Here is a 27,916-nt window from a genome sequence, read left to right as displayed (position 1 = left end):
ATTTGTACCTATTCTGCTATGGTTTTATATTGTTCCATATAAGGAGACATAAAGCAATAATTAGAGTCAATTCACCAGACTATGAAAATACCCATTTGCCCCGAGCTAGCGGAATCCTTTCTATCAAATTCCCAATGTGACAATTGCTTAAATTGACAGTCTTGGAAGACAGATTTCCTCTGGGTCAGAGACACTAAAAGTACCTCCTCAGGGACACACTGGTACAGGGAGTTGGGTCTCTGGCATCAGCTCCCAGCACCTTATCAGAGACGGCCACACCTTCCCGTACAGTCCCAGGCAATGCGCCCTGACCTAGGGCTGGGTTTTATGGTCAGCTGCTCGCCTGAGGCTTTCCCTCAAGGGCTTGGAAGCTGTTTGAATCAATGGCTTCAGTACATATGTGCAAGTCACTCCCTTTTGCAATCTCCAATCTCTGTTTAATTCACTAGCTTTTGTAATTCCCAGTTTAGACTACTAGAGCTTCAAGAAGAAGAGACAGTTAAACTCCTTGTCTGCAGATGAAAAAACTCGGAGGCTTAGAGACGGTGCTTCTAAATTTAAAGTAATTGCTCATTGCCGCATAGCATACCATGGCATGTATCACACTTTTCCAATTATAATTACAGGCTGCCCTAAAAAATAAGTACAGCTGTTCCTCTCCTCGATATTACCGATTTCCTCAATTATAATTTTCATTAGTTCACTGGCACGTAGTCTGGCCCTTGGTACTGAGGACTTAAGAACAAACTTGGACTACAGAGTTTTCACGTTTTATAGTGCGAGACAGATACTGTGCAAGCATGAACTTACACACGGACAATGTCAATAACAGGTTTATATTTCCCTTGTTTTCTCGGGATATTATCCCATGACTTAGAAATCTGCAACAGAATCTATCCAATCAAAAAGAAGGGGCCATCCTGCCTCCTTCTGTCCAGGAGAGTTCCGTGGCTGGAGTAAGGCAGGCGTCCGCCCCCAGCTGTCTGCTAACTCAAGGTGGAGCAGGTGAGGTGCGGCAGAGACCAGGGACATTCACCTCCCTCTGTGCCTCAGAAACTGTCAGCAACTCCTTGAATTTTGCTTCTCATCCCACTGCATGGCTGGGTGACCTTGAACCCCTTCTTGGGGAGTAGCAGCCACTCCCACCTTCCTGATGGTCTGTTCCTAGCACTTGAGAGTGTCTTGTGCACAGAATTCCCAGCAGCTGGGGAAGGAACCACATCACCCAGCACCAGGACTCAGCTCTTGGCTACTGTCTAGGCTCCCTTTTTCTCCCTGTTTCTTTCTACCTTTCTTCTCTGGTATCATGAGGGCTCCACATCCATCTCCTGTGTGGGCATGCCCACCTTGTAATGTTGACACGGCAAAATCTACACGCATTTTCCTCCAAACAGACGATTCTCTCTTTAGCGGCTTCTGCTAAGCTTCTAAATATGTCCCCCATTGTTAAACCCACAAGGTGCATGCCACTGAATGGGCCGCAGAGGGAAGCAAGCAGGACAAGGCCAGGCAAGGTCGTCACATGAAACTTGCTGGTAGGAATGTGGTGCAGAAAATAACTGGGCAGTTTGCACAAAAGTCAAACACACAGTTACCATCTGACCCAGCAAAGTCCGTTCCTGGGTATCTGCCCAAGAGAAGTGAAAACGTGTCCACACAGAAACTTACTTGCACGTGAATGTTTGCAGCAACATTATCATAACAGCAAAAAATAAAGGAAGGAACCCAAATTCCCATCAATGGCTGCGTGGTTAAACAAAATGTGGTCCATCCATATCGCGGAATACTATTTAGTTGTAAAAAGGAAAAAAGTACTGGTACGTATTACAACCTGGATGAACCTTGAAATGCTGAGTGAATGAAGCCAGACACAAAAGCTCACCTACTTTGTGATTCCTGTTATACGAGCCGTCCCTGACAGGCAAATCCATGGAGACAGAAAGCAGATTAGAGGTTACCAGGCGATGGGCTGGGAGGGAGGGAGAGGGATTATTCAGTGGGTATGGTGTTTTGTGGGATGATAAAAACATTTGAAACTAGAGGGAGAGACTAGAAGGTAGCAGCTAGTTACCTGTTAATTTACAGCCTCACCAAAGCTGCTGGTGATGGTGGGGCAGCTGTTACCAAGTAAAGGCGCATAGGAAGTAAAAGATGTAGTCTGTTACGAGTGTCCTAGCTCTTTTTCTCCTTCCTCCCTCCCTCTTTGTGTCTTTGTCTTTCTGTCCTGTCTTCTTCGGAGCTCTTACCTGTATCAACCGGCTTTTATGCTATGGAAAGATTCGATTTTCGTATACAGACAAGAGTGAGCTCTTCTCCTGAAAAATACCTACTTCTCTCCTGACTCCCAAGAGGGCGGGCTCATGGTGGGAGGAGAAGGAAACGGTTGCCCTGGGTGCAGCTGGGTATCAGGGAGCCGCAGAGCAGCAGTGCCCACCAGTACCAGAGCCAGGCATAGCTGGGAGCGTTGAGCTCGGAGCAGATGGCTCAGAAAACAGTGCACACAGACCCCCAGGTCCCACTGCTGGTCAGAGGGCTTTCCTCTCCGAGTGTTCCCATTGACACATTTCCTTGGCTTTGGCCTTATGGCTGCTGGGATGAGTGGCTTTCTTCCTTTTCCAAACTGTCCTTATCAGTAATGCAACAATAGCTAATTTAATTAGCGGACCTGAACAGCAGCCAGTTGGAGCTCCCTGGTTTGCACAGAACTGATAAGCAGACTTCCCTCCAGGAAAACAGAGGGGTGGGGAGGGGGCTGTGAGAAGGATGGGGGCTCCTCCAAAGCCTGTCCCACACCTGTGGAATTCAGCACTTGACCAAAGGAGAGTTAACCTCGATCAGTATTCCCCAAGGGCCTGTCAAATTTGTCAGCTGAAAGACATAAACCGGACAACCAGGAAACTGCGGAGGCAGGGTGCCCAGGATAAGTGCTGGGAAAGGCCAGTCCTCTTAGCAGAGAACACCTGGCCAAACGATCTGGATCTCAGCCGCTGGCTGACCTCCCCGGGTCACCCTACCTCGGGGTCTCAGCTACCGGTGCCTCATCCTGACTGTCGCCCTGCTTCCTTCACAGTCAGGTCGGGTATATAATGTAATGCTCACAAGAGTCCCTGACAGGCCCGCGGAGCATATGAGCACGAGCCGATTCTGTTCCCTGGGCCAGGACCTCAGGACCCAGGGCGCTCGCTCCTCTTTGTGGTCCTAGAAACTTGACCGAGGGCTGAGGTTCTCAATCCCACTGTAACGGCTATTCCAACAGGCTCTCTTTGACAGCCAATCGTCACACTTGGGGTAAGGTCAGCCTTCTCAGCCGGGACCGCACAACCTCAGTGAGGGGCTTCCCTTCTGGGCCGCTCGGAAACCTGGGCTGGAACAGGGGACCCTCAGGCGGGTCTCCAGCATTTCCGGGAAAGGCAGAATCTGCTCCTGCTGCCTCAGTGTTTTTGACACGTTCACAGCGAGGCCTGGAGGCAGCTATGGATGACCCTCCGTAATTTCAAGTTACACGTAAGGAAGTCCTCTCTTCACGTCATCGACAGTGAAATGTTCTACAATGAAACCAGTTTTATTTTACCCTTGGCTCACTGACAGAAACGAGTTTCCTACGGCACGTTTCTGGTCCCAAAAATGTCACCAAACTTCTAAATAAAGGCCCCAAACACTTCTAATGTTAAACACTGAAATAAATGTGAGCAAATACCGACCTTTAAGAAAGATGGATAAAAACGAGTAAGATGATTCTTTTCCAACCCACTTCCTCCAGCTCAGGGTCAAGAGTGGCTAGAACCTCTCCCGGCAGCTCAGGGTGTAAGGCGGGACCCACCCTGGACGGGACGCCCGTCCTCGCAGGACCACTCACACCCACACTCACTCAGCAGGGACAGTTTGCACACAACAAGTCACCCCACTGCACACCTCTGGGATGTGGGAGAAACCAGGGTCTCGGGAGAAACCCATGCAGACACGGGGAGAACGTGCAAACTCCACAGACAGGAGCCCGGCTGGGAAGCAGTTTCTTTTTCTCATCAATGTTAGAACGAAAGACCTTATTCCAGGACCTGCCGTGTACGCTGATGACGCATTTGTACCCCTTGATTATAAGTGGTGTCCCAACAGTAACTGTGTCAGTATTAACCATTTCTATAACATTTAGTCACTGATATAGTGTGACACCTACATGTTGTTGTCCTACAGTGGGCACCGTGTTAGGGGATGACGTGACTGCACACAGAAAGGCAGCCAAGGCATAATAGATGGAACACAGATGGCCGACCTTGGTCCACATTCCGGTTCCACCACCTGCTGTCTGCAACAGGAGAAAACTACCACATCAATCTCAGTTTCCTCACCTCCAAATGGGGTAGTAATGAGCCCACAGAGCTCACAGGTTCCTCGTGAGGGTTGACAGCTAATTCATGTCACATGCAGTATTCCACCGTACAATACAGGCCACCTATGATTATGATATCACTTTATATCGTAGGTTTTGATGAAAAATTGTTTTTCTCATTTCAAAGTGTTATTTCAACTGCAAAATCAAGTACAGCCCTTGTACAGATTCTGTGCTATCCAGCTGACCTGCATTACTTCATCTAACCCCACAGTAACTCTGTAATGGAGCTTTTACTGTACCCATTTCACAGAGGAAGAAACTGAGCGCCGAGAGGTTCAGAAACTTGCCACTAGTCACACAGATAGTGACAGAACTGAAACTGGAACTCTGGACCGGGGCCAAAGATAAAATTAAACAAAATGCATACTAATTATTCAAAGTCCTTAGCATCTGTAAATAAAACAAAAACAAAAAAGGGAAACACAGGATGAATCTCAAAATAACTATGCTGAGTGAAAGAAGCCAGGCAAAATGTGAGTGTGTACTGCACGGTTCCATTTATATAAAAGTCTAGAAAGTGCCAGATAATAGCAGTGATGGAAAGCAGACGGGTAGCTGCCTGGGGAGGGTGTCAGGCGGGGCTGGTGGGACGGAGGGATCACTGTGGCGTAAACTTTTGGAGGTCACGGGTTCGGTCATTATGTTGGCTGTGGTGGTGGCATCACCGTTGCAGAATCTGCCACAGGTCACCAAATTGTGTGCTTCAAATGCGTGTGGTTTATTGTATGTCAACTATGCTCAAGAAAGCGTTTGAAGAACGCAAACACCTGAGCGTCTTTGGTTCCCTCAAAAGCTGGTGCACAAATGGGGCTGATCATTACTGATGACACAGCCCAGTGATGGACAAGGGGAACAGCCCCGGAAGCGCCAGGACCTCTGGTCTCACGGGGTACAAACAATGACCACACGGTGAAGGCCCAGGCTTTCTGGACCAACCTGGCCTCAGCTCTTTCCCCTTGAACTAGTCCTGTCCCTTTTTGCAAGTCACTTAACAACTGTCAGTGTTCTCACTTCAGGGGAGAACCTCGGAGGAGGTAAATCCTACACCCAGGGTTGCAGGGAGAAGTAAATGAGATGAGGTCCTCAGACCCCTCAGTGGAGTGACCGGCTCACGGCAATTCCTTTATCAGTATCTGCTCAGTGGAGTGAAGGTGCATGAAAGGTCAAAATGAGGGTTCACCAGGGGGGTCAGGCCAGGGCAGGGGCAAGCGGGAGCAGTCATTCTGGATGTCACGCAGGGTGTCATGCGGGGTCTCTGCTCCCGCTCCCCACATAAGAACGCAGGATATGGTGAGGTCAAAAAGGAACACCCACGGAGCCGTAAGTAGGGGAGTCATATCACTATAGTCTCGCTGGCAGCATCCACCTCTCTGCAATCCGCTCTTGCTAGCTCAGCCATCTTCTTGCTAGCCCCCATTCTCTCTCCTCTTTCTGCTAGCGTAGCCACAGCAGTTATATTAGTGGCCAATGGCTCACTGGTTACAGCTGACGGCCAACTAGCCACAGCTGATGGCCATCCAATCACAGTTGATGGCCATTTACTACCTGAGCCAGCACCTGTCTATGTGAGGCCGAGAGCCTGGAAACTACTTTCTGGGGCTCTGTCCCCACACTGGGTATAGCCCAAAGGAGTAAGTCACTGTCATCACAGGAACGTGGGCCCCGCAGGTCCCAGTACTGGGGGGCTGTGAACATGGGCCCCCAAGGTCCCAGAACTGGGGGGCTGTGCTCAGTCACTGGGTTGGGCTTTCTCTGAAGCCCTGGGGACTCTGTCCACCTTCCTGGTCCCACTCCTGCCCAGAACACAAAAAGCAAAACACCTTCACTGCTGGCGTCAGTCGTTCTGCTTTCCTACGGAAACGAGCAGTGCACCTGCTTTATCCCACTGCTTCAATGCCGTATATTGCTGGCCTGCAGGACAAGAAGATAATAAGCGCAGAGCACTGAGCACGTCTGGGCCATGGGAGGCACTCACAGGCTGACTGCCCTGCCCCACCCCTTGTAGGCTAGCCTGTCTTCCCAGAAATGCAGTCACTTTGCACTCACCGAAGCCCACTTTCAACATCCCTGCACCGAGCGGGGCCTTTCTACCAGCCTTTACAGCCGCCCAGGATCCCGCAGAGACCAGGGGGGAACACATCAGCTCCTGGGGAGCCCCCCCTCCCAGGAGGAGCTCTGGCCTCATTTGTCTTCAGGACGCTGCTGAGCCATCCATTTTAAATGACATGGAAGCCGTCCCGTAGATCGAGCCAGCACCCTTCTATATGATCGTGATTATTTAGCATTTACATAACACTGGATTTGCAAAGTGCTTAATAATAATTTATTTATTACTTCATCTAACTGCTCACTAATGGGAAATCCAAGGGGTCGGCCTGAGTTTGCTGACCTTCCCTCTGGAGACACCTTAGGCCACTTGCAATTGCTCACCCAGCCCAAGTGCCTGCTGTAAGATACTTTAATGAAAAACCATTTGGTGTGTGTGTGTGTGTGTGTATATATATATATATATATATATATATATATATATATTTTTTTTTTTTTTTTTTTTTTTCCCGCTTGGCATTTGTAGTGTATCTATTGAGACAACACTCTAATTTCACAATGACTGAAAATAAGATTCCTATTATTATAAAGTCATGGAACTCTTATCCCTCTAGTACCAATACAGAGCCCGCAAGAGTAAATTCCAGCTGCGTGCAGACATGGAAACACACCGTGTCTCCCCCTTCCAGGAGGCTCGCTGCCCAGCTCCGAGGACGGGGTGGCTGCTTGACGGTTCCTGGCCCACCTCCGACCTCAGACTCACCTAAGGAGCCATCTTTGTTCCAGAGCCCCCACTGGGCTGGCTGAGCCTTTTCTGCGTCTGCACCCCTATTTGATCACGCTTCTTCTTCCGTGTTCACGGACGTCACTCTCCAATAAGCCTTTTCAGTCCTAAGGTGACCTGAGCGTCTGCTTCCCAGAGAACTTATGCTCATGCTGCTCGGACAGAAGCCATGCCGTTTCTGGCAAGTGTCTGGCCTGCACGTGTTTTCACTAATGTGTCGGAGTAGATGGCTTCGAGCCTTTCAAGGCATCCGTTGTCTGATTCCTGCAAGTCTCCATGGAGTGGGGTTCAGCATGGGCTCTGCGTCTTCGCCCGTGCCGGGGGCTTTGAGGAAAACGCTCACTGCTCCCGGGCCCCCACTCCCCCTCCTACAACCGGTAACATCCCCACTCCGTTCACATGTACAGTAGAAAGACGACTGTGAGTGTGGGTTGACGTGCGTGAAAATTACACAGTAAGAAGTTATCTGCCTGTGTAAATAACATTTAACATGGAATGCAACAATGCATATAATTAGAGGAATAATATCGCAAGTGATCTAATACAGAGACACACGTAACATGGCAGCCCAGAGAGGACCTCACAGCAGACAAAGTGGGTGCAGAGCCGCGTTGACAGATGGGGACACAGGCCTGCATCCAAGAGGGTCCAGTACCTGGGCCTCATGGCCTAGTTCCTCCATCAAACTGTGTTCAACGGATGTAAGGGAAAACGTAGGTGAACCCCAAAAGGGAACTGCTCCTTAGATGGTGCACATCCCAGATTTTGGGGGCTGAAGCCCCCTTAGCTGCTTACACTTGTCACCTGTGGAGGTCTTTTCTCTCAAGCCAAGAATCAGAACAAAAGGTGACTGTCCCCTCCCTTTATGCCCCATTTTCTGTTTTGTTTTTCTGCACTCCCCAGTTGTCTCAGGTCGAAGCTGTCTGCCACCAAAGAAAGCATTAAGAAATGTAATACGCATTGAGAAATTAAAAGCCAACGAGAATTTATTTCTGTAATTAAATTAAAAAAGAAGCTGTCCCTGTAAGGCCCAGGCATGAGGCTGTCACCGGGCACTGGCTCAGCATCACAGATGCAAATGGAAGCTTATCCTTCAGGACATTGTCCGGCTTAGGTTTTAAAGCCACTCCATGCAGCTCTGTGTAAATTCCCGGACGACTGACCTATGATTACTTAGGAGGGGTGTTTGAGAGAGTATCCAGAAGAAGACGTCTGGCTTTCGTTCCCTGCAGCTCTTACCCCCGACTACGAACTAAGATGGCTCAGCAAAACTCGTGGGCAAGAGTGTAGACTCAATTCTTCTAAACCAGCGTCTCAGAGCACATGGTAAAGGAACCTGGGGTCTACAGAAGCCAGCGTGACTTGGCCAGAACAAGTCACACCACACTCACGCCATTTACTGTTTGGTAAGGGGGCTCATGGAATAGCCGGAAACTGGGTTTCTTCAAAATGGCAAACAAAGCCCTCTTGCTCTCTCTCAGAATATGGTGGGGACTGTGGGCAGTCACATGCCTGCCGAGGGGAAGGCATCATGACACATGAGCCAACCCTCCGCCCAACAGCTCTGCAGCGTTTGCAAGGCCCTGGGCCAGTCGTGCCCCATTCAAAATAGTCACCATGTGGACAAAAGCTGCAGACACGAGTGGCTCTGGGCGCGGCCTTCAGTCACACAGAGCTGAGTTCAGACCCTGACTCTGCTATGCGCTGGCTGTGCCTCCTCAGACAAGCGACTTAACCTTTCTGAGTCAGTGTGCTTTAGTCTAAGATGGAGGTAGCACACACCTCGCAGAGTTGGGGTGAGGGGAGAATGAAACTGTGCAGTGTACCGCACAATTCCTGTCGGAGAAAAGTCACCTCTGGCTCTGGCTGACGCAGAAGCCATCTTCTCAAGCTGCTCGTGTGCGCGAATGGAAACCCAGAGCGAGCTGCCCGCCGCTCTCTCTCCCGTCTCCATATTCTCGTCTCCTCCCGCACAAGTGCTGGGGGCCCACCTGAGACCTAACATTTGTCTGTTTTGAGAATAGATGAGTATTTATTAGAATTAAACAGCTGGGAAGCCCGTGATATTTAGACGGGTATTAGGAGGAGTGTGTGAGAAGATAATGCTCGGGCGTTTTGTCTGTAAAGCGGGCTGGGCTTCGTTACTGAGGGGATTTCTTGGGTCTCCTGTGAGAGCCAGATACAGTTAATTTCCTGCAAAGCTGCGGGCTGGGCCGCACTGATATTGCTCTGTTATTTAGAATAGAAAGGTCAGGCCTGAGATTGAATAATCATTGACAAGAAATCCGTGGGGACAGGAAGCAGTTGGTGAACAGTGACTGAAACCCAGCCTGCCTCCCCCTGCCGCCCCCTCCCTCCCTGGGCATCTGGCTGTTCCTGGGGGTGGTTTATTATTCTTGCTGCAAAATGTGTCCGCAACCCTCAGAGCTAATGGGCACAGTGTGCCGGGGCAGGGAAGGCCCAGCTCTGAGGCCGCGTTCAGGATGGGATGCTCAGCCTTGCACTCACTACACCTGCTCCAGGGCCAGTGGACCAGAGCACCTGCGTGTGCATTTTCAAATTACAAAGGTGGTTTCTCTTGCGCACCTCGAAGCACTTTGTCTACAATGGGGCATTTTGTCTGCATGGCCTCCAAGATGCAGTCTGACGGGCCCAGTTTTATAGCCTGTCCTGAGTTTGCAGCCAAATGCGGAACGTGGGGAGCAGGTCCGGGAGTCAGGTCAATGAGCTGTGTGTCCCCGCACCTGGCCCTTTGCATACCATGTCTCATCAGTCCTGGCAACCCCGAGGTCCCTGCTCTGCAATGAAGAAAAGGCTCTGAAGGCTCAGCGGGGTTGAGTAACTTGCTCATGACGGCCCAGCCTGAGCAGAACAAGGCTCCTACGCCCAGGGTTCTCCGGATGGATGGGCCAGGGGATTTCTGAGGTCCCGTTTGTATCTCAGATGCCATGTAATTTGTTTATTTTTAAATTAGATTACATCTGACCCTTAAACAACATGTTTTTAGCTGCGTGAGGCCACCTGCTTGCAGATTGTTGTTCTCCGTTGACCGAAGTTCAACTGACAGTTCAAACACACATTGTTCAAGGGTCCACTCCATTGTGGGGCTCCAAAGGAATGTGTCAGCACACCCTAGACAACGTGAGACACACTGGGGGTGCCAATATTATAGCCATGATGACTGTCCCCCTCCCCAGTGCCCTGGCCCTGTCCTTGGACGGCCGTCCATCCAGATCAGAGTGGCTCCACATCAGACCGATGACCAGGGGAGCACGAGCCCCATGGCACCGCCTGGCACCCTCCTTGCCTGTGATTTATCAGTGCAGCTCTCTCCCCATGCAACACCATAAATGCAGGCTGGATGACACCTTTACTGCCTGGCACGCCTGCAGCGGGGGTGAACTATGCACGTGAGAACAAGCGGCAGAGACTCACCTCTGCTTCCCCAGCACATGTTTCTCGGGCTACAAAAGGCCAGAAGTGCTGCCCAGAAGAACGTGGCCACTCTAGCTGCCCCGGGAGAGGTCAGGCTGAGCCCAGGGCAACAGCAGAATGGCCAAAGACCAGCCGGGGGTGGGGGGTGGGGTGTCAGTCTGCAACTCCTCCCCCCATAGTCTGCTGTGGTGGCTGCCATCCCTGAAGTTTATAGGTATCATTACCTATGAAAAATCTGTTCCATCTGAAGACAGTCGGGGCTGGGGATGGGTGGCAGATTGCAATTTAATGATCAGGTTAAAATATGCGAAAGCAAATAAATAAATAAATAAACAACATGCCGGCAGCCCAGAGCCCCACAATTCATTCCGTGGGCAACAGAGGCTGGGGCTCCAGAGACCAGCTCGTAATTCACCCCACAGGCAGGTTTAGTAGCCTGTTTCTGTATGACCACGAGGAGAAACAGCTCTCCAAGAAAGATTTACACGGAATGGCACTGGAGGCTGAAGGGCTGGGGGCCGGGAGAGGAGGGAGGTGGGACAGTCACAGGTCCTGGAGCTACTAACACCGTGGCCACATCCTTCCTTCTCTTCCAGTCTCTAGGCCCCTCCCTGACTCCCCACCCTTGAGGCAACTGTACCACGTGACAAGTAACCGCACTACCTGCCACACGGTTTCTACATCTCAGCAGCCTGTGAATTACTCACCCCCACTTTCAGGCACCAAGTTACTACGCAGCTGGCACTTGTTGGAAGGATGAGTGAGCGAGCCGTCATCTCAGAGCCCGCACCCCTCCCCCGGAAGCTGCTGAGTGGTGTCCTGCAGCAGCTACCGACCGGGTGACGGGCCCCCAGCCCCTGTGGTCCTCCCACCTACCTCGGCCCTTCCTCCCGGCTCTCTGGCCGACGTTCAGGCACCTGGTACCTGCCGGGTCCTGCACCTGCTTTGCACCCGTGCCTCCCCTGGCTACAGCCAGCGTCTCATCCCTCCTTACACAGTAACTAATTGTTCAGTGTGCACTGAGAGGCAATTCCTCAAGAAGACATCGCTGAGCCCCTTGACTAATTCACTCTCTTTAAGACAGACTCTCCCAGGACCACACATCTTTTATTCATGCTGCAAACCCAGCCGCGGGTTTCCTCCCAGCTGCGTGAATAATGTGCTGCTGTCGGACACCCCACTCGACGGTAAGCGCCCTGAGAGCAGGGCCCAGGCCTGTGCATGACCCCAGAACAGCGCCTGGCGCACAGTAGGCTCTCAGGGGACATCTGGTGGTTGGAGGACGGTGCCTGTCCTTAGGACCCTTGTCGCCTGTATGAAGTGGACATCACTGCGGTCCCCAGCCACCACGACCCATCACTGTCCGCCCTCCAGGGACTCGGCCACAGTCAGTGTAGCCACAGACACACGGAGCCAGAACGTGAGGGGCTGGAGTAGCTCCCCCGTGTCCAGCGGGTTCTGCTGTGTGTGAAGAAAGAGGAAAAGGGGACGCGAGCTGAGAGAATCATTCATCGCCCCCCTTTGGGGAAATCTTTTTTCTCCACACTCAGCAAATGAGCCTGTTGTACCGATAACAAATGTCAAACGCTGTGTCTGGGGCTCAGGGAGGCAGGATGCAGCCAAGGAGGAGCCATCCACTGAAAAGGACAGGATTTCCGCGTAAGGACGGAGAAGCCAGGTAACAAATGTCACCGAGAGACTCCGGGGACACGGGTCACCCCAACAGCCAGGACGACAGACAGCAGTGAACACGCCAGGGCGCCTGTTGCAGCCCAGGGGCCCCACCTGCTGACACCCCAGGGCCGCTCAGCCCTCGGCGCCTGTGGCCCCAGACAGTCACTCTGGCCCCCGCAGTTTCCGTCCTCCCAGCTCCCTCCTCGCCATCGTTTCTCCCTTCTTCCTTATTTCTGCCCTTTGCTTCCCTGTCTCTCCGCCCTCAACTGTCTGCGCCCCAAGAAAGACCCGCTTGAACCTCTGCGGTGCGATGAGGAGGCCGCGTAACGGCAGCGGCTTTCCTCGCGCCCGCAGGGAAAAGCAGCACAGGGTGAGGAAGGTCCCTCGGAGTCGGGACACGTCTTTTCGGATGTGGTCCCCTCGCCAAATGTACAGACGAGTTTTGTAAGGAAGCACTTGCTGATCTTGTTTACTGGCGTATTCCCGGCACTCAGCTGCCAAGAGGGACTAGTTGACTTGGACGACCTGGGCTCCAGTGTGACCAGGGAGGTAGAGGCCCTCCACCCCAGGCTGGGGAAGACCCCCCATCAAAGTCATCATTGCTTCCAGTGTGAGGGGTTCCCACCTGGCGTCCGTGCGACTCCGTGTCCCCAGGGAAGGTGGAGGACATGGAATGATTGGCTCAGCAGCGTCTTGAGCTTCCTGTTGTTCTACAAGTTGATGGGAGTAGTTGCCCAATGTCTCCCAGCAGTGAGAGCGTTTTCATTTTAATCTTCATCTGTTCCCACCAGCCCAGCCTCATCCCATGGCCCCCGGTTTAGGGCTTTGTTAATGCACATCAAGGTTTTACCTTCTTGCCCAAGCTCGTCCATGGATGGACACAGTTGTATTCATCAACAGGGACCTAGAGGTTTGGGTTGGGTTTGTTTTATCACTTGTCTTGAAAATGCCTTCCCAGTGGTCGTCCCCCCAGAGGTGACGACCCTCCCGAAGCCCAGGGGGTCAGTGCTCGCTGGACGCTCATAGGCAGCTGCCTGTGCACGACAGGCTGTGACGTCCCAAGACAGGCAGCTGCCTGTGCACGACAGGCTGTGACGTCCCAAGCCGTCACCCCCTGGGACCGCAGCCCCGGGCTCTCAGCGTGAACCTCCCAGAAGACCAGGTGGGATGCAGCTGGGAAAGGCGCAGTCAGGCGACGTTAAGCTCGGCTGCTTCTGCTTAAAAGGAGTTGGGGGACAGTAGGAGAGAAACCTCAGGGCAAACCTCAAAGACGCGGAAAGGGATGTTTCTGCCGACACTTATGGCCCAGGACTGCCAGGCAGCAGGAAGGAGAGGCCCTCTGGGGACACAGCCAGCATCCTGAGGCATCAGCAATGGCCGTTCAGATTGGAGGTGGGCTCCATTGGACACAAAGGCCAAGCTCGTCGGGGTCATGAGCTGGAGGATTTCCAGAGCCGGTTTTGCAGAAGCCGCAGTGCGTGGGGTAAACATATCCAGGATTAGGAATGCAGGGCTTAAAGGGAAATGGAAATCAAGATACATCTTAAATATGGATATGAAGACCAGGGATGACACGTGGACGGGAGGGGACCCGTTTTACATTTCTGAATTTTTCACAAAGACATGAATATTTCAAAGGTCATTCTCTGAGAGAGGAGGCAAGATGCAGAGATTGGAGTGTTTCCCTCAGGATCCAGCAAGCAGAGTGCAAAATTAACCTCTTGTTGGTGGCTTTTTCTCAAGTCCAATGGATATTAGTCGGCTGGCATTGTAAAGGTGGAAATAAAGATTTCTTTCGTCCTTTTTCATGTGTTCTCTGTCTTTCCTTCCGCCTCCCCAAACTGTCAAATCTCCAGTGAGGTGGTTCCTTAGCAATAGTCTCGTGCTGCCATGATCTGGGTTCTGGAGACTTAATTTTGCTCTAGGAGCTTGGGTTTGGCTTGTGTTTCCTAACCTCTGATGCTGGGATGGGATGGGTATGCCTTCTAAGGTGACTTTTTAGAAAATGCAGGCACGAGGGAGATTCGAGGTTGGACTCACTGAGCTTTGGCGGGGCCTGAACAGCCATTGCACTCCGATGGGGAAGGCAGCCCTGCTCTACCTCTGGGGACGGAGCTGGGAATAAACTCGGGAGGGAGCCAGGGAAGGGAGCGTGGACTAGCGTGTCTTACAACAGAGGAGGATTTTATTTTGAACTCCGGCTTCTCCCAGGATGTTTACTAACGGGAGTTTACTCAACTGCACTGCAGGACATGGACCTTCATGCCACCCGGGGGTGCTGTTGATAACGCTGGCAGCTACACTGGACAGAGCAGCTGGGTATCGTGGCGGAGAGAGAATTTTGGCTTAGGACGCAGTGTCGCCTGGATGGTAATGAATGGACCCTACTGATTGACCCCGGGGCACCAGGAGCACGAGCTCAGTTGTCATTTACATGGGTCCCAGGAGGATATACAGGACAACAGTTCCCCCAGAGCATGTGGCCCTGGGCATGGCCACGGCCATGGCCTTACTTCCTGCTCCACACCGCACACGGCCCAGAGGGGCCTAGAAGTCTGCCCCAGGCCGGACGCCATGACTGGTCTCGCTGGCTCTCGATATTAGTACTGTCGTAACATTCGCAAGAGCCGTGAGCGGAGCTCCCGAGGCAGAGCCTCGTTCCTCACTCTGGTCCCCTAGTCTACAGACCCGCCTGGGCTCATCCATGGGGTGCTGTCGGAAGGCTGCCATCCTGCACCACCCTCCACGCGGGCTGGCCCAGAAGGGACGTTGTATGCTGGACAGCAAGTGGCCGTCAGCCCACTGTCACTGCTGCCTGTCTTCTTGTCCAGGTGGGGAGGTGGTAGAAGGCCCTAAGGATGGCAGGCAGGCATCTGTGACAGGGATAAACATCAGGTTTGGTGCCTTTAAATCTTTACGACTCTACCCTCCTGTGACTGCTGGCCACCACTCTTGACCCTTTTGGCCACAGTAAACCTGTGGGGGTGACCACGTGAAGGTGGGGACAGGCTGCCTTCAGGGATGGCAGCTCTCCCTCCTGGTGACCACAGGCTGGTCCTGAGCCCTGAGTTTGGGCAACAACCAAATATGGAGCATATTTGGGGTGTCTCTCTCCCAGTCTCGCATTCCCGCAGAGCAGAACACCTCCGCTTCTCCTGCCTGGCTGAACGGTTCCGGCCCCTGTTGTTACACCCCTTTCTGCGTCTCCCCATTGAAGCAGAACAAAGCCAGGTCTGCGATGTTGATGGACTCATTTCACTGGGAGTGTCCAGTGCAGTGACACAGCCACATGGGCTTATCTTGTGCTCTTGCTTGCCCTTTCGGTTACTAGGTGTGACAGATGGCCAACTATCCACAAAGTTACTGTGTGGAGTTAGTGCCAGGAAGTGGCGACCTCTCCAGGGACAGCTCGTCCATCCTCCACCCCAGCCCGCCCCTGGCAGGGAACGTCAGCGGAAGGGCCATCTCTATCAAGGCTTTCCAGAAGGGCTGAGCCCTCGTACCTGCTCCCTTCTGCCGGCTCCATGGGGAGGGTGCATATTCCGGAGGGTGGAAGGAGCTAGATTCCTGAATGGCGGCCTGATCAGAGCATCTGTGTCAGGCTTTTCTGTATGGAACACAGTCTTGTTCCGCATCGGACACGTTAGATATTTTGGTCTATGTGCTCTAGCGCTATCACGCTGTGTAATGAACTAGCTGGGTGAGTTAGGCCCCCAATTTTCCAGGCAACTGGGAAAGGAAGTGGCTAAAACTGCACTGCACACCCGAACCTCCCGTGGGGTCCAGGGTTTAGAGCTGAGGAGGGAATATCCGGCCTACAGCTGGGCCCAGCATTAGCAGGGGGCCTTATGCTGTTCGAGCCCCTCATCCTTCAGCACGTCCCTTAATAAAAATGATCATTGGATCTCTGTTGACTCTTCCTTCCTTTGATCTGCTTTCTATTGGAATTGAACCTGATCAGGATGAGAGGGTAAGGGCCTGGTACATTCTGTACATCCCTGCGTCATTGGGGCTCTGGACAGAGCCTCCCGGGGGTTACGGCGTGAAAGAGGGAAAACAACACAGGTGAGGCCCCAGAGGAACAGCACGTGGAATGCCGGACGAGAGAGGCTCCGCCCCGCTCCACGGACAGGAAGACAGTGACAAAGGCTGGGCTGAAGACCGAAGCTTTGCGGGCTGAAGTGGTGTTCCAGCCAGAACACTGAGACACCAAACTCTGGAACAGACCATAAGCCAAAGGTCCAGGGGCTGAGCCTGAGTGCAGACAAACCACGGGAGAGCTGCTTACGCGGGATGACCCCCTGCTCCCCAGCGTAGGCGTGCACACTTCATGGGGCGACACCCAGCACACTTCTGAGCCCACAACCGTGCAGCACTTCTAACCCAGACCCTCCCCTGAGACTTCTCAGCACCACAACTTGCCTTCTGAGCAGAGCACAGCAGAGGAAGGGAAAGGAGAACCACTGGGTAAATAGCGCGACCCACAAACTTCGCATTTGGGTGGAAACCCTCCCTGGACGTCCAGCTGTTGCTCGGTGGAGGCACAGGCAGTCACAGAGAAGCAGACAAGATGCGGTGCTCTGCCCCCCGCGACACAGCTAATGTGTGACCACAAGCGATCCTGCCTCCCTCCCTCCCTCCCTTTTCTTCCTTCCTGCGTGAGGTAGGTGGCCCATGAGGTCACTTGTCCCACTGCCAGTGTACACAGACTTTTAAAATGATTAGGGCAACAACTTAAACCATAACGCACATTAACCCAGCCCGTGTGGGCGAGGACGCATGCCAGCGTGGAAGAGAAAAAATGTACACAAAATACGAACACGTTTTTTGCAACAAAAGAAACTATTTATTTGGAATATGCATTACCAGTACAAATTAGGAGACTGTAAAACCTACACCGTGTTAGTATCATTAGAGAACACGAAAGTTCACTTGGAATCAAAAGGGACAGAAGCCTGTGCTCTCACAGAAGCAGAAAAGCTTAAACTTTCAAAACCAAAACAGAGCAGAGCTTTGCAGGTTTATACTCTGAATAAGAACAGGGGTGGGGGCAGTGCACGGGAGGATAAAACCAACAACCAAAGGAAATCACTTCAAAATAACTGAAAACTGAAAATGCCAAAGGAAAGACAAGGGGTAAGAAGGGAGGAAAAGGGGAAAACATTGAATGTTTTATTTATTTTAACAAAAGAGGGGTAAAGTTTACAAAAAATAAAGGGTTCCAGCAAGCTTTGAGCTAGGGAGTGAAACCACGAAGGTGATGTGAAAAGCCCGTCACTGATCTGCTCTGACTTAAAAACAAGAGTCCAATTGTTGGGGTAGAAAAGCTTTCCTAAAGGGTCACTGCACAGTTCAATTCTCCCACTTCTCTCACCTAGGTTCTGGGTGCTTTCTGAACACGTAATCATTTGTTGAATGGCAGATGTTAAAAATAAAGTTTCTTCCAGATAATATTGCTTCCTTTTTCCTCCAGCTACTCCAATACATTCTGAATCAAGCCAGTTGTACGATTTGCTTTGAACAGTTGCCGAAAAAGAGTTGTGCTGTCGAGGAACCAAACTGCACCCCCAGCACTGAAATGACGGCATCGAGTCTGGCTCAGTTTTTCACCAACTTTCTCCAGACACGGGACGCTTCGCCCATCACACCAGGATCTCCTGGGGGCTTCTCTGGAAGAAAAACCCTGTCTAGTTGGAAGGGGCCTCCTGGAATGTTGTTACTCATCAGGAAGAAAGAAAAGAAAGCATTTCTCTGTGACATGCGCAATCAACAAAAGCAAAAACCTCCCCTCCAGTATGAAAGGTCTGCTGGACGGATTCCTTGAATTTTCAAAGAGCCTAAAGGAGAACCCAAGAGCTGACTGTTATTCTCAGAGGTGGCAGGGGAGCCGACAGCAGAAATGCAGGCCAGTGAGCGCATGACCTCAGCCTGGGCTTTCTTTCTCTTTGTTTCTGAAGTCAGTACATTCTGAAGCAAGAGGAAACAGCTACTCTACAAGTGTCATCTTTTCACATCACCTTGTATACATATCTAAGGAATAAAACAGCAAGGTCATAATCCTGAAAATTAAAAAAAAAAAAAGAGCCCCTCCCCCCAATAAACAAACCAAAAATAACACAAAACATAACTTTTTTGTTATATTTGAAAGAGCAGGAGTAAAGAAAAGAAATTATTTCTGGGTTTCAAAGTTAATAAACATAAGAATGTGTTAGGCGGTACCTATGATGCTTACTAGTCCAACCTTTTTTTTTTTTTAGTTTACAAAATGAATTACTGTCACTTTTAAACATTGTGAAACAGGAGATGGATGTGCACAACTCGACACTTTTCTAGCATTCTTGAACTAATTCACAAATGCAAGAAAATAGAAGAAAAATGGGGGAAATGATGAATGTAGGTAGTTCGGTGTTAAAAACCAATGCAGGAATGATGTGTGTTGTCACAGAGAGAAAAGGGACAATTCCCCAACCTGTTTTGCGTGCTATGAGGGTCATTTTTAAAATTTTTATTATAAACACTATTAAATTCAGACCGCTTTTTTGGTTTTTTTTTTTCTTTATCTGAATATACAAGAACATTCATTATCAAATGTTCGTCATCAGTACTACAAAGAACGAGACACAAGTCGCAAGAAACAATGGAAAATGTTAATAAAGCTGAAAGAATCATTGAGTACTTTTTTTTGTCATTTTTTAAAGTTTTTTTTAAATTTGAGTTTCTGTAGTTTTTATCTTTTTTGGTATCGAAGTCAGGTTTTTCTGGGCAGAAAAATCAAACTCAGGAGGAAAAGAGTGGGGGGGGAGGGGAAGGTGAGCGAGAAGGCAGCCAGCAAATAAAGAACCACCACCACAGCAAAATAAAAAGTCATGTCAAAAAGGTGTCACTTGGCAAAAGGAACGCGTCAATCCCACCGGGGGAGGAGGATTTGGGGATGGAAAGGAGGGTGCGATGAAGCCTTACAAGGTGGGCAAACCCAAGGCTGGTATCATTTCCCGGGGAAATCTGCTGCCAGGGAAAGGGGGGGCTTCCACTTCCATTAGGAAACAGAGTCCCAGGGCGTGGTTGGTGTCTGTCTGTGGGGTGTCCTGATGTGAATTCCCAGGGTGCTGTACTTCCAGAGGCAAATTCTTCCCCACCCCCTTTGGCCAGGGCTCCCTCGCTTCGCTTAACATGGACAGACCTCGTGGCTGCCACCTGGGTCATGACCGTGGCCATGGAGGGAGATGTGGGACAGGGACAAAGAGGGCTGTGTGAGGTGCTGGGCGGCGAAGGTGCCGTGACAATGATGACCAGTGCAAGCGACTGCAGGGAAGGAGACGGCCTGTGCTCTGGTCTTTTCTACGAACTTGCAATGCAAATCGACCAACCCAAACCTGGAGTCCTTCTTCCTGTCTGCAGGGGAACCCTTTGTGTCTCTTTTGTACTTCGCCCAAAGTCGCGGGGATGTGAGCCAACCATATTCCTGTGAGGGTGCGTCAGCACCTCCCTGCCCCGGAGACAGCTCTCCATTGGTTCTCATGGCGACACAGCTGTCACATGATGGCGCCTCCTAGGCACCCTCTGTATGGAGCCGTTCTGCTTGTGGCCCAAATTGGCAGACACAGGCTTTTCAGCGCTTTCAGTCATCCAGGCAGAATCCCACCTGGCCAAATATTTACTTTTTGTATTTCCTTCAAATACACATACCCTCCAGATTCCTACGGAACCTCCCCCAACACACAGGAGCATTTTCTGTTCATTACCATGTGGAGTTTCCATGACCTTGTTAGCTGGCCATCCTCACCCCTCCAGGGTCTCATGCCTTCCCAGAAGCCTCTCAGACAGAGTCGACGTGGCAGGGGAGTAAGTACTTACAAGGCCACATATTGGATTCAAGTACAAACCAAGAGAACCAGGTCGGGTCTTTCTAGTTTGGGAGCTTGTCTCTATTCTAAGAAACCAAACAGACCAAAACAAACAAGCAAACTCAAAAAGCAACAACAAGAGCCCTTTTCTTTGCCACCATGGTGATAACATCAGAAGTTAGACTAGGAAAACCATGTATTGTCCCCATCTGGCATGAACCAGTTTATCTCAGAGACGCTACTCCCCACTTCACATGCACAGATTGGACGTGGATGACATTGATGTCTTCCGTCTCCCACAAGCCCCTTGGTGAGCCAGGCGTAATAATAACCCCCATTTTACACATGACCAGAATGAGGCACGTGACCACCTCCCACTCAACAAATGACACAGCCGCCATCTTTACGGCTGGCACGGTTGGCTACAAAGAACGTAAGCTCAGGTGACATTAGAGACTAGCTTTCCAGGACACACTCTTCTCCCTCAGACACTCCCAGCGGACAAAAATCACCGTGATGCTTTCACTGAGAACACTATCTCCCTTTTCCCTCATCACTTAGCTCCTCAAATTAAGCGGGCGAAAAGCTTGCCCAAGCCATGTTTATACAGCTCTCTCCTCCAGAACAAGACGTGGTGCCATAAAACACTTTAGGTAATTAATGCAATGTCCCTATTGCTAAAACAAAACCGAAACAGAACCAAATCCATTACAGACGTCGTAAGTACTGTGCGTGGCTCCCTGAGAGCTCCGGAGGCGGTGGGAGCAGGAGTAATGGACACTGGGAACCGGGCCTGTCCTGTGGGTGTCGTTCTGGCGTGTGGGTGCTGGGGCCCTACAGGTCCTGGGCGCCCCAGGTGCAGACTGCTTCTCCGTGTCAGGGACCTTCACTTGGAGTTGCTAATTCCCTCTCTCGGGCTCCTATGGCGTAATGGCTGCGGTTACTAATGTAGGTGTGTGTGGCATGCGACTGGTCTTGGGGAAGTGAATGCGTGAGACTGTACATGTGCCGACACGTGCGTGTGTGCACGTGTGTGCGTGCGTGTGTCTAGCTGAAGGGTTTCAGGGTAAGACCCAGCTCCTCCTTCGTGACGCACTCATCACCACGCCTAACACACCTGATTGTGGAGCAGGTTCGGGCTTTGCTTTCTAGGTGGTGCGTGGTCTCCAAAGACTGCACCTCTGAAACCAAGGTCTGTCAGCAGCAGGACGAGAAGCCACTAGGAATTCTGCCTCCCCCGCTGCCAACTTCCTGCCTGGAGATCAACCTGTTGGGGCTGAAGCCGGAAACGGGCCGCCTTGAGTAGCCCAGCCACTGCAGTCCCCAGGGAACACCTGGGGCTGGGAAGGAGGAGAAGGAAAGCGCTGTGATGGGAGTTGTCCCCAGGGAGGGAAGAGCAGGAGGAGGCGGGAGGAGGGTGGGCAGGGCGGGTGGCGAACTCCTACAGAGGTAGCGAGAGTGACAGGAGACATAGGAGGGCTGCCAGCTGACAGAGGGACCCAGTGAGGTAAACGTGGCTCCTCAAACCACCAGCATGAAAACATACAAACACTTTTATTTTTTTCTTTGTATCTTTTTCCTCTTTAAATTCCTCTAATGGTTGAAAATATCCTTCAGTGATTTGCAGAGGACAGGGACCCAGGGTGTGAGGGCAGAGGGGAAGGGCGGGGAAGACGGCGGACAGCAGGCGGACAGAGGCTGGAGGCAGGGAAGGGGGGCTTCTACCCAGAAAGAAAAGGGAAGACAGTATAAAGAAGTGTCCAGATTGGAGGAGACAGCATCCCAAAGGACAGAAGAGAAGGAGACTCGTTGTGTTTGCTGATTGCTTCGGCCTCCGTCTGACCGCGTCAGCGTGGGGAGACACCCTCCCTCCTGGCCCTGGCCGACGGGGCGCAGGGTCAGCCGGGATGCGACTGCTGGGAGGTCAGTTGGAGGTATCAGAGTGAACACTGCCAGGGCCTTCTGTAGGGGAGGTCACTGATGAAGGGGTAGTGGCATCCTGCCAACCTCCATTAGCCTGGAAGGAAAAAGGAGACAAGTCAGTCCTCTGGGTCGCTCCTGGGCTGTTCTGACAGTGACAATGACAGTAAGGAACGTGTGTGGAGGGCCTGTCACAGTACCTGGCACATGGGGACCCTCGTCAGCTGGGCAGCTATGACTGGGGTTGATCATACGCCCCCCCCCACGCCACCCTGAGATGAGGTCCGATCCTCCCAGCGCACCTCTGGACACAATGCCAACACCGCCCACTTCTGTCAATGACAGGGGGGCTCTGCTGGGACGGCAGCTGCCCTGCAGGGCCAGGGTCCCGAGTTCCATGTGTGACTCTGGCCAAGCACGGCGCCCCTCTGGCCTTGGGCTCCCCTTGAGGAAAACAAAAAGCTTGCCCAAGACTTCCTAAGGCCCTTTCCAGCTCTGGCTCTTCCATATATTATGGGAATCCGGGTACTGGTTCTGTGCACGGTTCTGCGCTAGACGCTCCGGGGAGGTAATGAGGATGAGACATGGTTTCTGTCCACAGCACATGTGAGACATGTGCAGAACCTAATCATAGAAAGTTCAGGAAAGGCAACGCCCCCTGTGGTTGAAGATCAGGAGAGGCTTCATGGAGGAGGCGCCCTCTGAGGGGGGCCTTGAAAAGGACAGAGAGTGATTCGGGAGAATAAGAAAATCGTGCCAAGACCACACAGCACTGGTCCACGTGAAGACATCTCGAGAGGGGGTGAGACGGGAAGCTATACGTTTGATCTGCATTTGTAGATCACACCTAAGACTCTAATTCCAGAAGCATCCAAACAACGGGATTGTCCTGAAAGGATCTGTTTTAATGACCACCATTCACGTAGTTGAGGAATGATTTGCTATCGTGCTTAATTCATGAGATGTGACTCATGACTGCTCATGTATTTTAACACACTGAAACACAAGTGTGCTCAAACGCATTTCCTCCCAATTGGTATGGTCCTCAGAGGTAACTGACCTCACCTCTGTACACGTCAAGGTTGAACAGAAAAGGTCTCAGACATTCCTGGTCGGTCATGCTGTACTGTACTCTCATTTCATTCTCTGAAACATTTGGGGGACACGGAGCAGGTGTGACCATTGCCATCTGGGCGGGACCTTGGCTACTACTCCAGCGTCACCCACGGGATTACGAGCATCCTTGGCACCTAACAGGGGCTGGCAAGTGTCCCGTCACGTTTCTTTCACGAGAGAGCAGGCTCCTAGTCTATGGCCGAGACACACGCAGGCCCCTAACCTTTGAATCAGGCTGCTTTCTCTCTGCCCTTTCCATCCACCTGCCTTTTTCAGTGGCTCACCCAAACCGCGCTCCGACTTTCCCAGGAAAGTCAGGCTTTTGATTCAAAGCAGCTCTCACCAGTTCCGCCAGCATGAGGACAGGTTTTCCCACCCCCAGTAAAGGGCAGATGTGGACACCACGAGGGCAGAATACGTCCCCTCCGTCGTGGACCGGTGAGTAGCTGCCCTCAAGTTCAGACCCCCGTCTCCTAACCTGGTCAGGCGCGCTCCCCTCGCCCTCTCTGTTGGAGGTTTGTGAGACAGTCTCCATCCAGGAGAATTCGCTTTTCTGTCTTTTGGGGGCCAAGAATGTAGTAGGATCAGAATCAAGACCAGAATGAATTCGATTTCCTAATGCAGGCTGTCACAGGGGGGACCTCACCATGGCCTCCCTTCCCCACCAAGAACACGCGCGTTCTGGCGCCATTTTAGGCTCATTGAGAACGGCGGTTATATTTGTTTTTCCCCAAAGAAAATCCGTTAGCATCATCTATCTCTTCTGATTACAAAAGATGGGCTTATATAATATTTGGAAATCTAATACTTGCAATTACATGTGCAATATAATATTTAGAAAATAGGAAAAGGATAAAAAACAAAACGTACGACACCCATAATCCCGTTACTGAGAGACCAGTACTGTCAGCCTTTTGTCTGTCCTAACGGTCTTGCTCATATGTGTATGTTTCCCAGGTAGGTGGGTAACCAGATAAAGGAATAAACACAGACGTGTGTGTGTTTGCCGAGCACAAGATTTTGAAAACTTGACAGACGTTCCTTAAGTAGGATGTCACAAGGTAGAAAGGGCTGGCTGAAGAGGGAAAGAAGCCACGTGTCTTAGAATCGAGCGGGCAGAGGAGACAGGTGGACGAGCAGGCGGCTCTGTGAAGGCAGTGATGTTCCTGCCCCGCCACGAGGCTCAGAGGTCCCCACGATGACATCACTTAGCTGTGCTGTGATTCCCTTCAAAGGACAACCAGGGGTAGCCAAACGCAGCCGTCAGCTAAGAGAACAAGCTTGGTGGCGTCCCAGTCGGAGGGGCCTGGCAAGGCTGTCTGCAGGGACCAGAAGACGGCCGAGACTCCTATCTGAGTCATCTCTGAGCTGACATAACTCAAACAGGAGACATTTAATCTGTCTGCTGAAAACCTTCTGCTTTTTCGGACCAGTGTGCAAGATGCAAGAAGGTACAGCCAGCCCACAGACGGCCAGCAGGCGGAGTATCACTCAGATATCAAAACCAACGCTTCCATTGTGCCGGCGGGGGAGGGGGGGCCCGGTGAAGAAGGGCATGTAAACCTTCTACTAAAAAGAAGTAAACAGAACAAACGTCTGTAGCTGCCTTTCCTTTACTCCGTTCTCCATCCATAAACACACACACCTTGGAGGCGGTGACCAACTGTCCCAGTTTGCCCGGTGTCAACCCTGAAAGCCCCTATTCGGTGAGCCCCGGAGTCCCGGGCTAGCTGGGGCGTTGGTCACCCTACCCCAGGCCAGCCCAGCCACGCCCCTACTTCTTGCCAAGTTCAGGACCCTGCAGCCTGCGGGCTGCAAGTCGGATGGATGCCAGAACTTTTAGAAGAAGTGAGTCTGACACGGAGCAGCGGCCCTGTCCTCTGAGGCCCTTTCCACCAGGACCACTGTCTGCGCTGGTGCTGCTAACACCCCCCAGGACAGAAGTCGCAGCACAGCCAGCCTCGCCGGGCTTCCCGTTATCACTAGGCGCTCCCGCAGCGTCGCTCGGCCTCCATGGAAGGCGGTCAGTGGCTGTGCGTCCTGGGGAGGTGCTGACCTCGCTTACCCCTTCCTCCCCTCTTCCTCCACTGCAGGGACATTCAGGGGGACAGCCCGTCTCGTGCGTGTTTATCTCTGGGAGCATGAGATAGTCTTGTTAACCGCTATGTACAGAGGGTGGGAGAAGAGACCATTTTTATTTAACCTCTGCAGCCCACGGCTCTGTCCATGCTCCGGGGCAAACTACTCTTTATAAAGACAGTCACTGGTCAAAATGCCAACGTCAGAAACCACACCAAGGGGCTCAGGAGTGGGAAGGAGAAATCTGCCGAGCCAAGGTGCCCTGGCTATCTCTGAACGATCCCTGTGGAAAGCACTAGTTCTCCAGGCACTTCTGTGGCTGGGAAAGAAGGCCCGACCTCACATTTCATTCCAGCAGGAGAAGCGTGAGCCAGCTGGCAGGGCTCAGCACGGAGCCTCGCTATGGGAAGCTGAGAGACCGGAAAGTCAGGACAAAATGCCGCCGCTTTCTGAGAAAAGATCTGGACTGTCACAGCACAGATTAAAGAAAGGCATTTGGGAACAAATGGTTTCGGGGCCTTACACGCCTATTTCCTCTCTATCCCGCCCTCATGCATTTGGCGCATGACTGATACACACCAAATTCTACCAGAACCCCACCTAAGGGAGAAGGCCCAGCACCCTCTCCCAGGAGGCAGAGGGAGCCGAGCACGGAGCTGCAGTGGATGGGTTTCTCCTGACAAAACGCAAGAGCACAGAGCTGCAGCTGAAGCCCTGACTGCCCCTGCCCTGCCACCGCCACCAGGGCCACTGGCCTCGCCCCCATGGTGGCGGACCCAGCGCTGCCTGCAGCTCCCAGCAGCGACGGCCCCACCCTCGCCCTTCCCGCTCTCCCTCTGAGCTCACCTTAGCAGCTCACAGTTGATGCAGAGAATTCATCACCTGATGTGACAGCCCAAGCGAGCCTGGCACTAAGAAACTCTCATTTGCAACCCAGAAATACGCTGAGGTGCCACAAACCAGCTGATGTCAGCACTGAGTGGAGCTCAATCTGCATATGGGCCAGATGCCATCACAGGGGACCTTCCGGCATGGGTGGGGGAGGGGAGGGGCGTGCTCCAGGCCCCCAGTCACCCAGGCACCAGTGGGGCCGGCCAGGGAGACACACACAGCAACACGGATGCATCCCCTGACCTCTCCCCCAGGCACACGCACGTGCACACACACACAGCCACCAGATCAGGGGAGACATCAGCTCACCTGGTCGGCCACACCTTAGTGCCACCATCTTCCCATCAGGGTAGAACCATGTTTCCCTGATACGCACACACTTTCCCCACATTCTACAGTAAATACTTTTCACGACATGCTCTGAGATGAAACGATGCTACTGGGAACTCCCCGTAGGGACAGGAGATTCCCAATTTCCCTGGGGAATTTTATAACGGTAAACACGTCCAGTCCTATCTCGAGCTGCCACCAGGGTGGTCTTTCAAACGTAATTCTGGTTGTGTCTCCCCACTGTTTAAATCCAACTCAATGCTCTGTATCTGGCGACTCAGGAATTCCCACGACAGCACCCATTTCACGCCTGCTCCTTCCCCTTGAAGACTCCACTCATCCAATGACATGCCACTCACACCCTGGATATTTTTCAAGATGGAGTGTAAGTACCCTTGCCGCCACCAGCGCCCTGGCAATGTCTCTTCCCCCTGAAGACCCCAGGTCTCTGGCTGTCCCTCTGCCATATTGCCTTTGTCCCGTCCCATGGCCGTCTCCCCACGTGCCCGAGACAGCAGTGCTGAGGAGCTCAGCTCACATCCCAAAGTGGCTCAGTTCCCGGCACATCACAGACTTTACTAAGGGACACACAGAGGAGTGAGTGACTGTGGCACGGCACTGACACCCACCTCCATCCCGGGTATGCAGACATACGGTACCGGGGCTGTGACCTCCATGGTTCAGAGTGGCTACACGTCGGGGCTGTGGGCACCTGGAGACCAAGAGATGGAGCTGAGGCAGCGTCGGGCTCCAGGGTGACGGCCGCGTCCAGGAAGTGAACTTTTCTCTCAGTTGGAGTCAGGAGACGTCACGGCTCGTCCCACGCAAGTAACTATGATTGACATGCATGCTGTTCTGTGTTGTTTTTAGGGAACCCACTGGGATAAATGTGGGCGTCTGCCTGCTGCAGCCACCCCAACACGAAGTGTGCTCCCTCAGGGCCCAGGGGAAGGGGTGGGGGTCGCCTCTACTGGGCACTGTCCTCCCTCTCCAGGGGTCCAGGCCAGCGTTCACGCCCGACGTGAGAGCCAGCTCCCTTCTGCTGGTTCCTTCCCGGCATTTCACCCCCACTCGCCTAAATTCCAGCAGCCCTGACTTTTTGGACCCTTCATTTTGACACGTCAGCACATGCAGCTTTCACGTCTTTATTTAAATATCCATGTGAGACTCAGAATCTTATTCGCGGTTGCCATTTAACTCTTAATCCCGTGAAGATGCACTGGGTGAGCAGTGGTAGGTAAAGCATCATTCTTAGAAGTCCGCTGTCTGCTCTCATGGAGATTATGGTCTTGTGGGAAATAGGCATTCGCTACGTCATCGGAAGGACAAATGCAGACTCTAGATGGTGACATGTGCTGGACAGTAGGGGCCTCACTGAGGTTGGGGCTTCTGAAACATCAGCTGAAA

At 52.1% G+C, this 27,916-nt stretch overlaps 1 protein-coding gene across 4 annotated transcripts in view; it reads right to left on the bottom strand.

Annotated features, from left to right (window-relative positions):
* Positions 1-19,053: 19,053 nt before the first annotated feature.
* PBX1 (PBX homeobox 1) overlaps positions 19,054-27,916 on the bottom strand; it is a 234,477-nt gene continuing 225,614 nt past the window's right edge. For all 4 annotated transcript variants that reach the window (XM_019747345.2, XM_019747347.2, XM_074322423.1 and 1 more), the window contains one exon: positions 19,054-22,190. In XM_019747345.2, coding sequence (XP_019602904.1) covers positions 22,098-22,190 — 93 coding nt within the window. In that variant the 3' untranslated portion in view covers positions 19,054-22,097. The remainder of the gene's footprint in view (positions 22,191-27,916) is intronic.

This window comes from Rhinolophus sinicus, linkage group LG17 (assembly GCF_036562045.2).
Source record: "Rhinolophus sinicus isolate RSC01 linkage group LG17, ASM3656204v1, whole genome shotgun sequence".
NCBI lineage: Eukaryota > Metazoa > Chordata > Mammalia > Chiroptera > Rhinolophidae > Rhinolophus > Rhinolophus sinicus.
The sequence above is the reverse complement of the archived record's forward strand: the minus strand, read 5'-3'. Positions and strand labels throughout refer to the sequence as shown.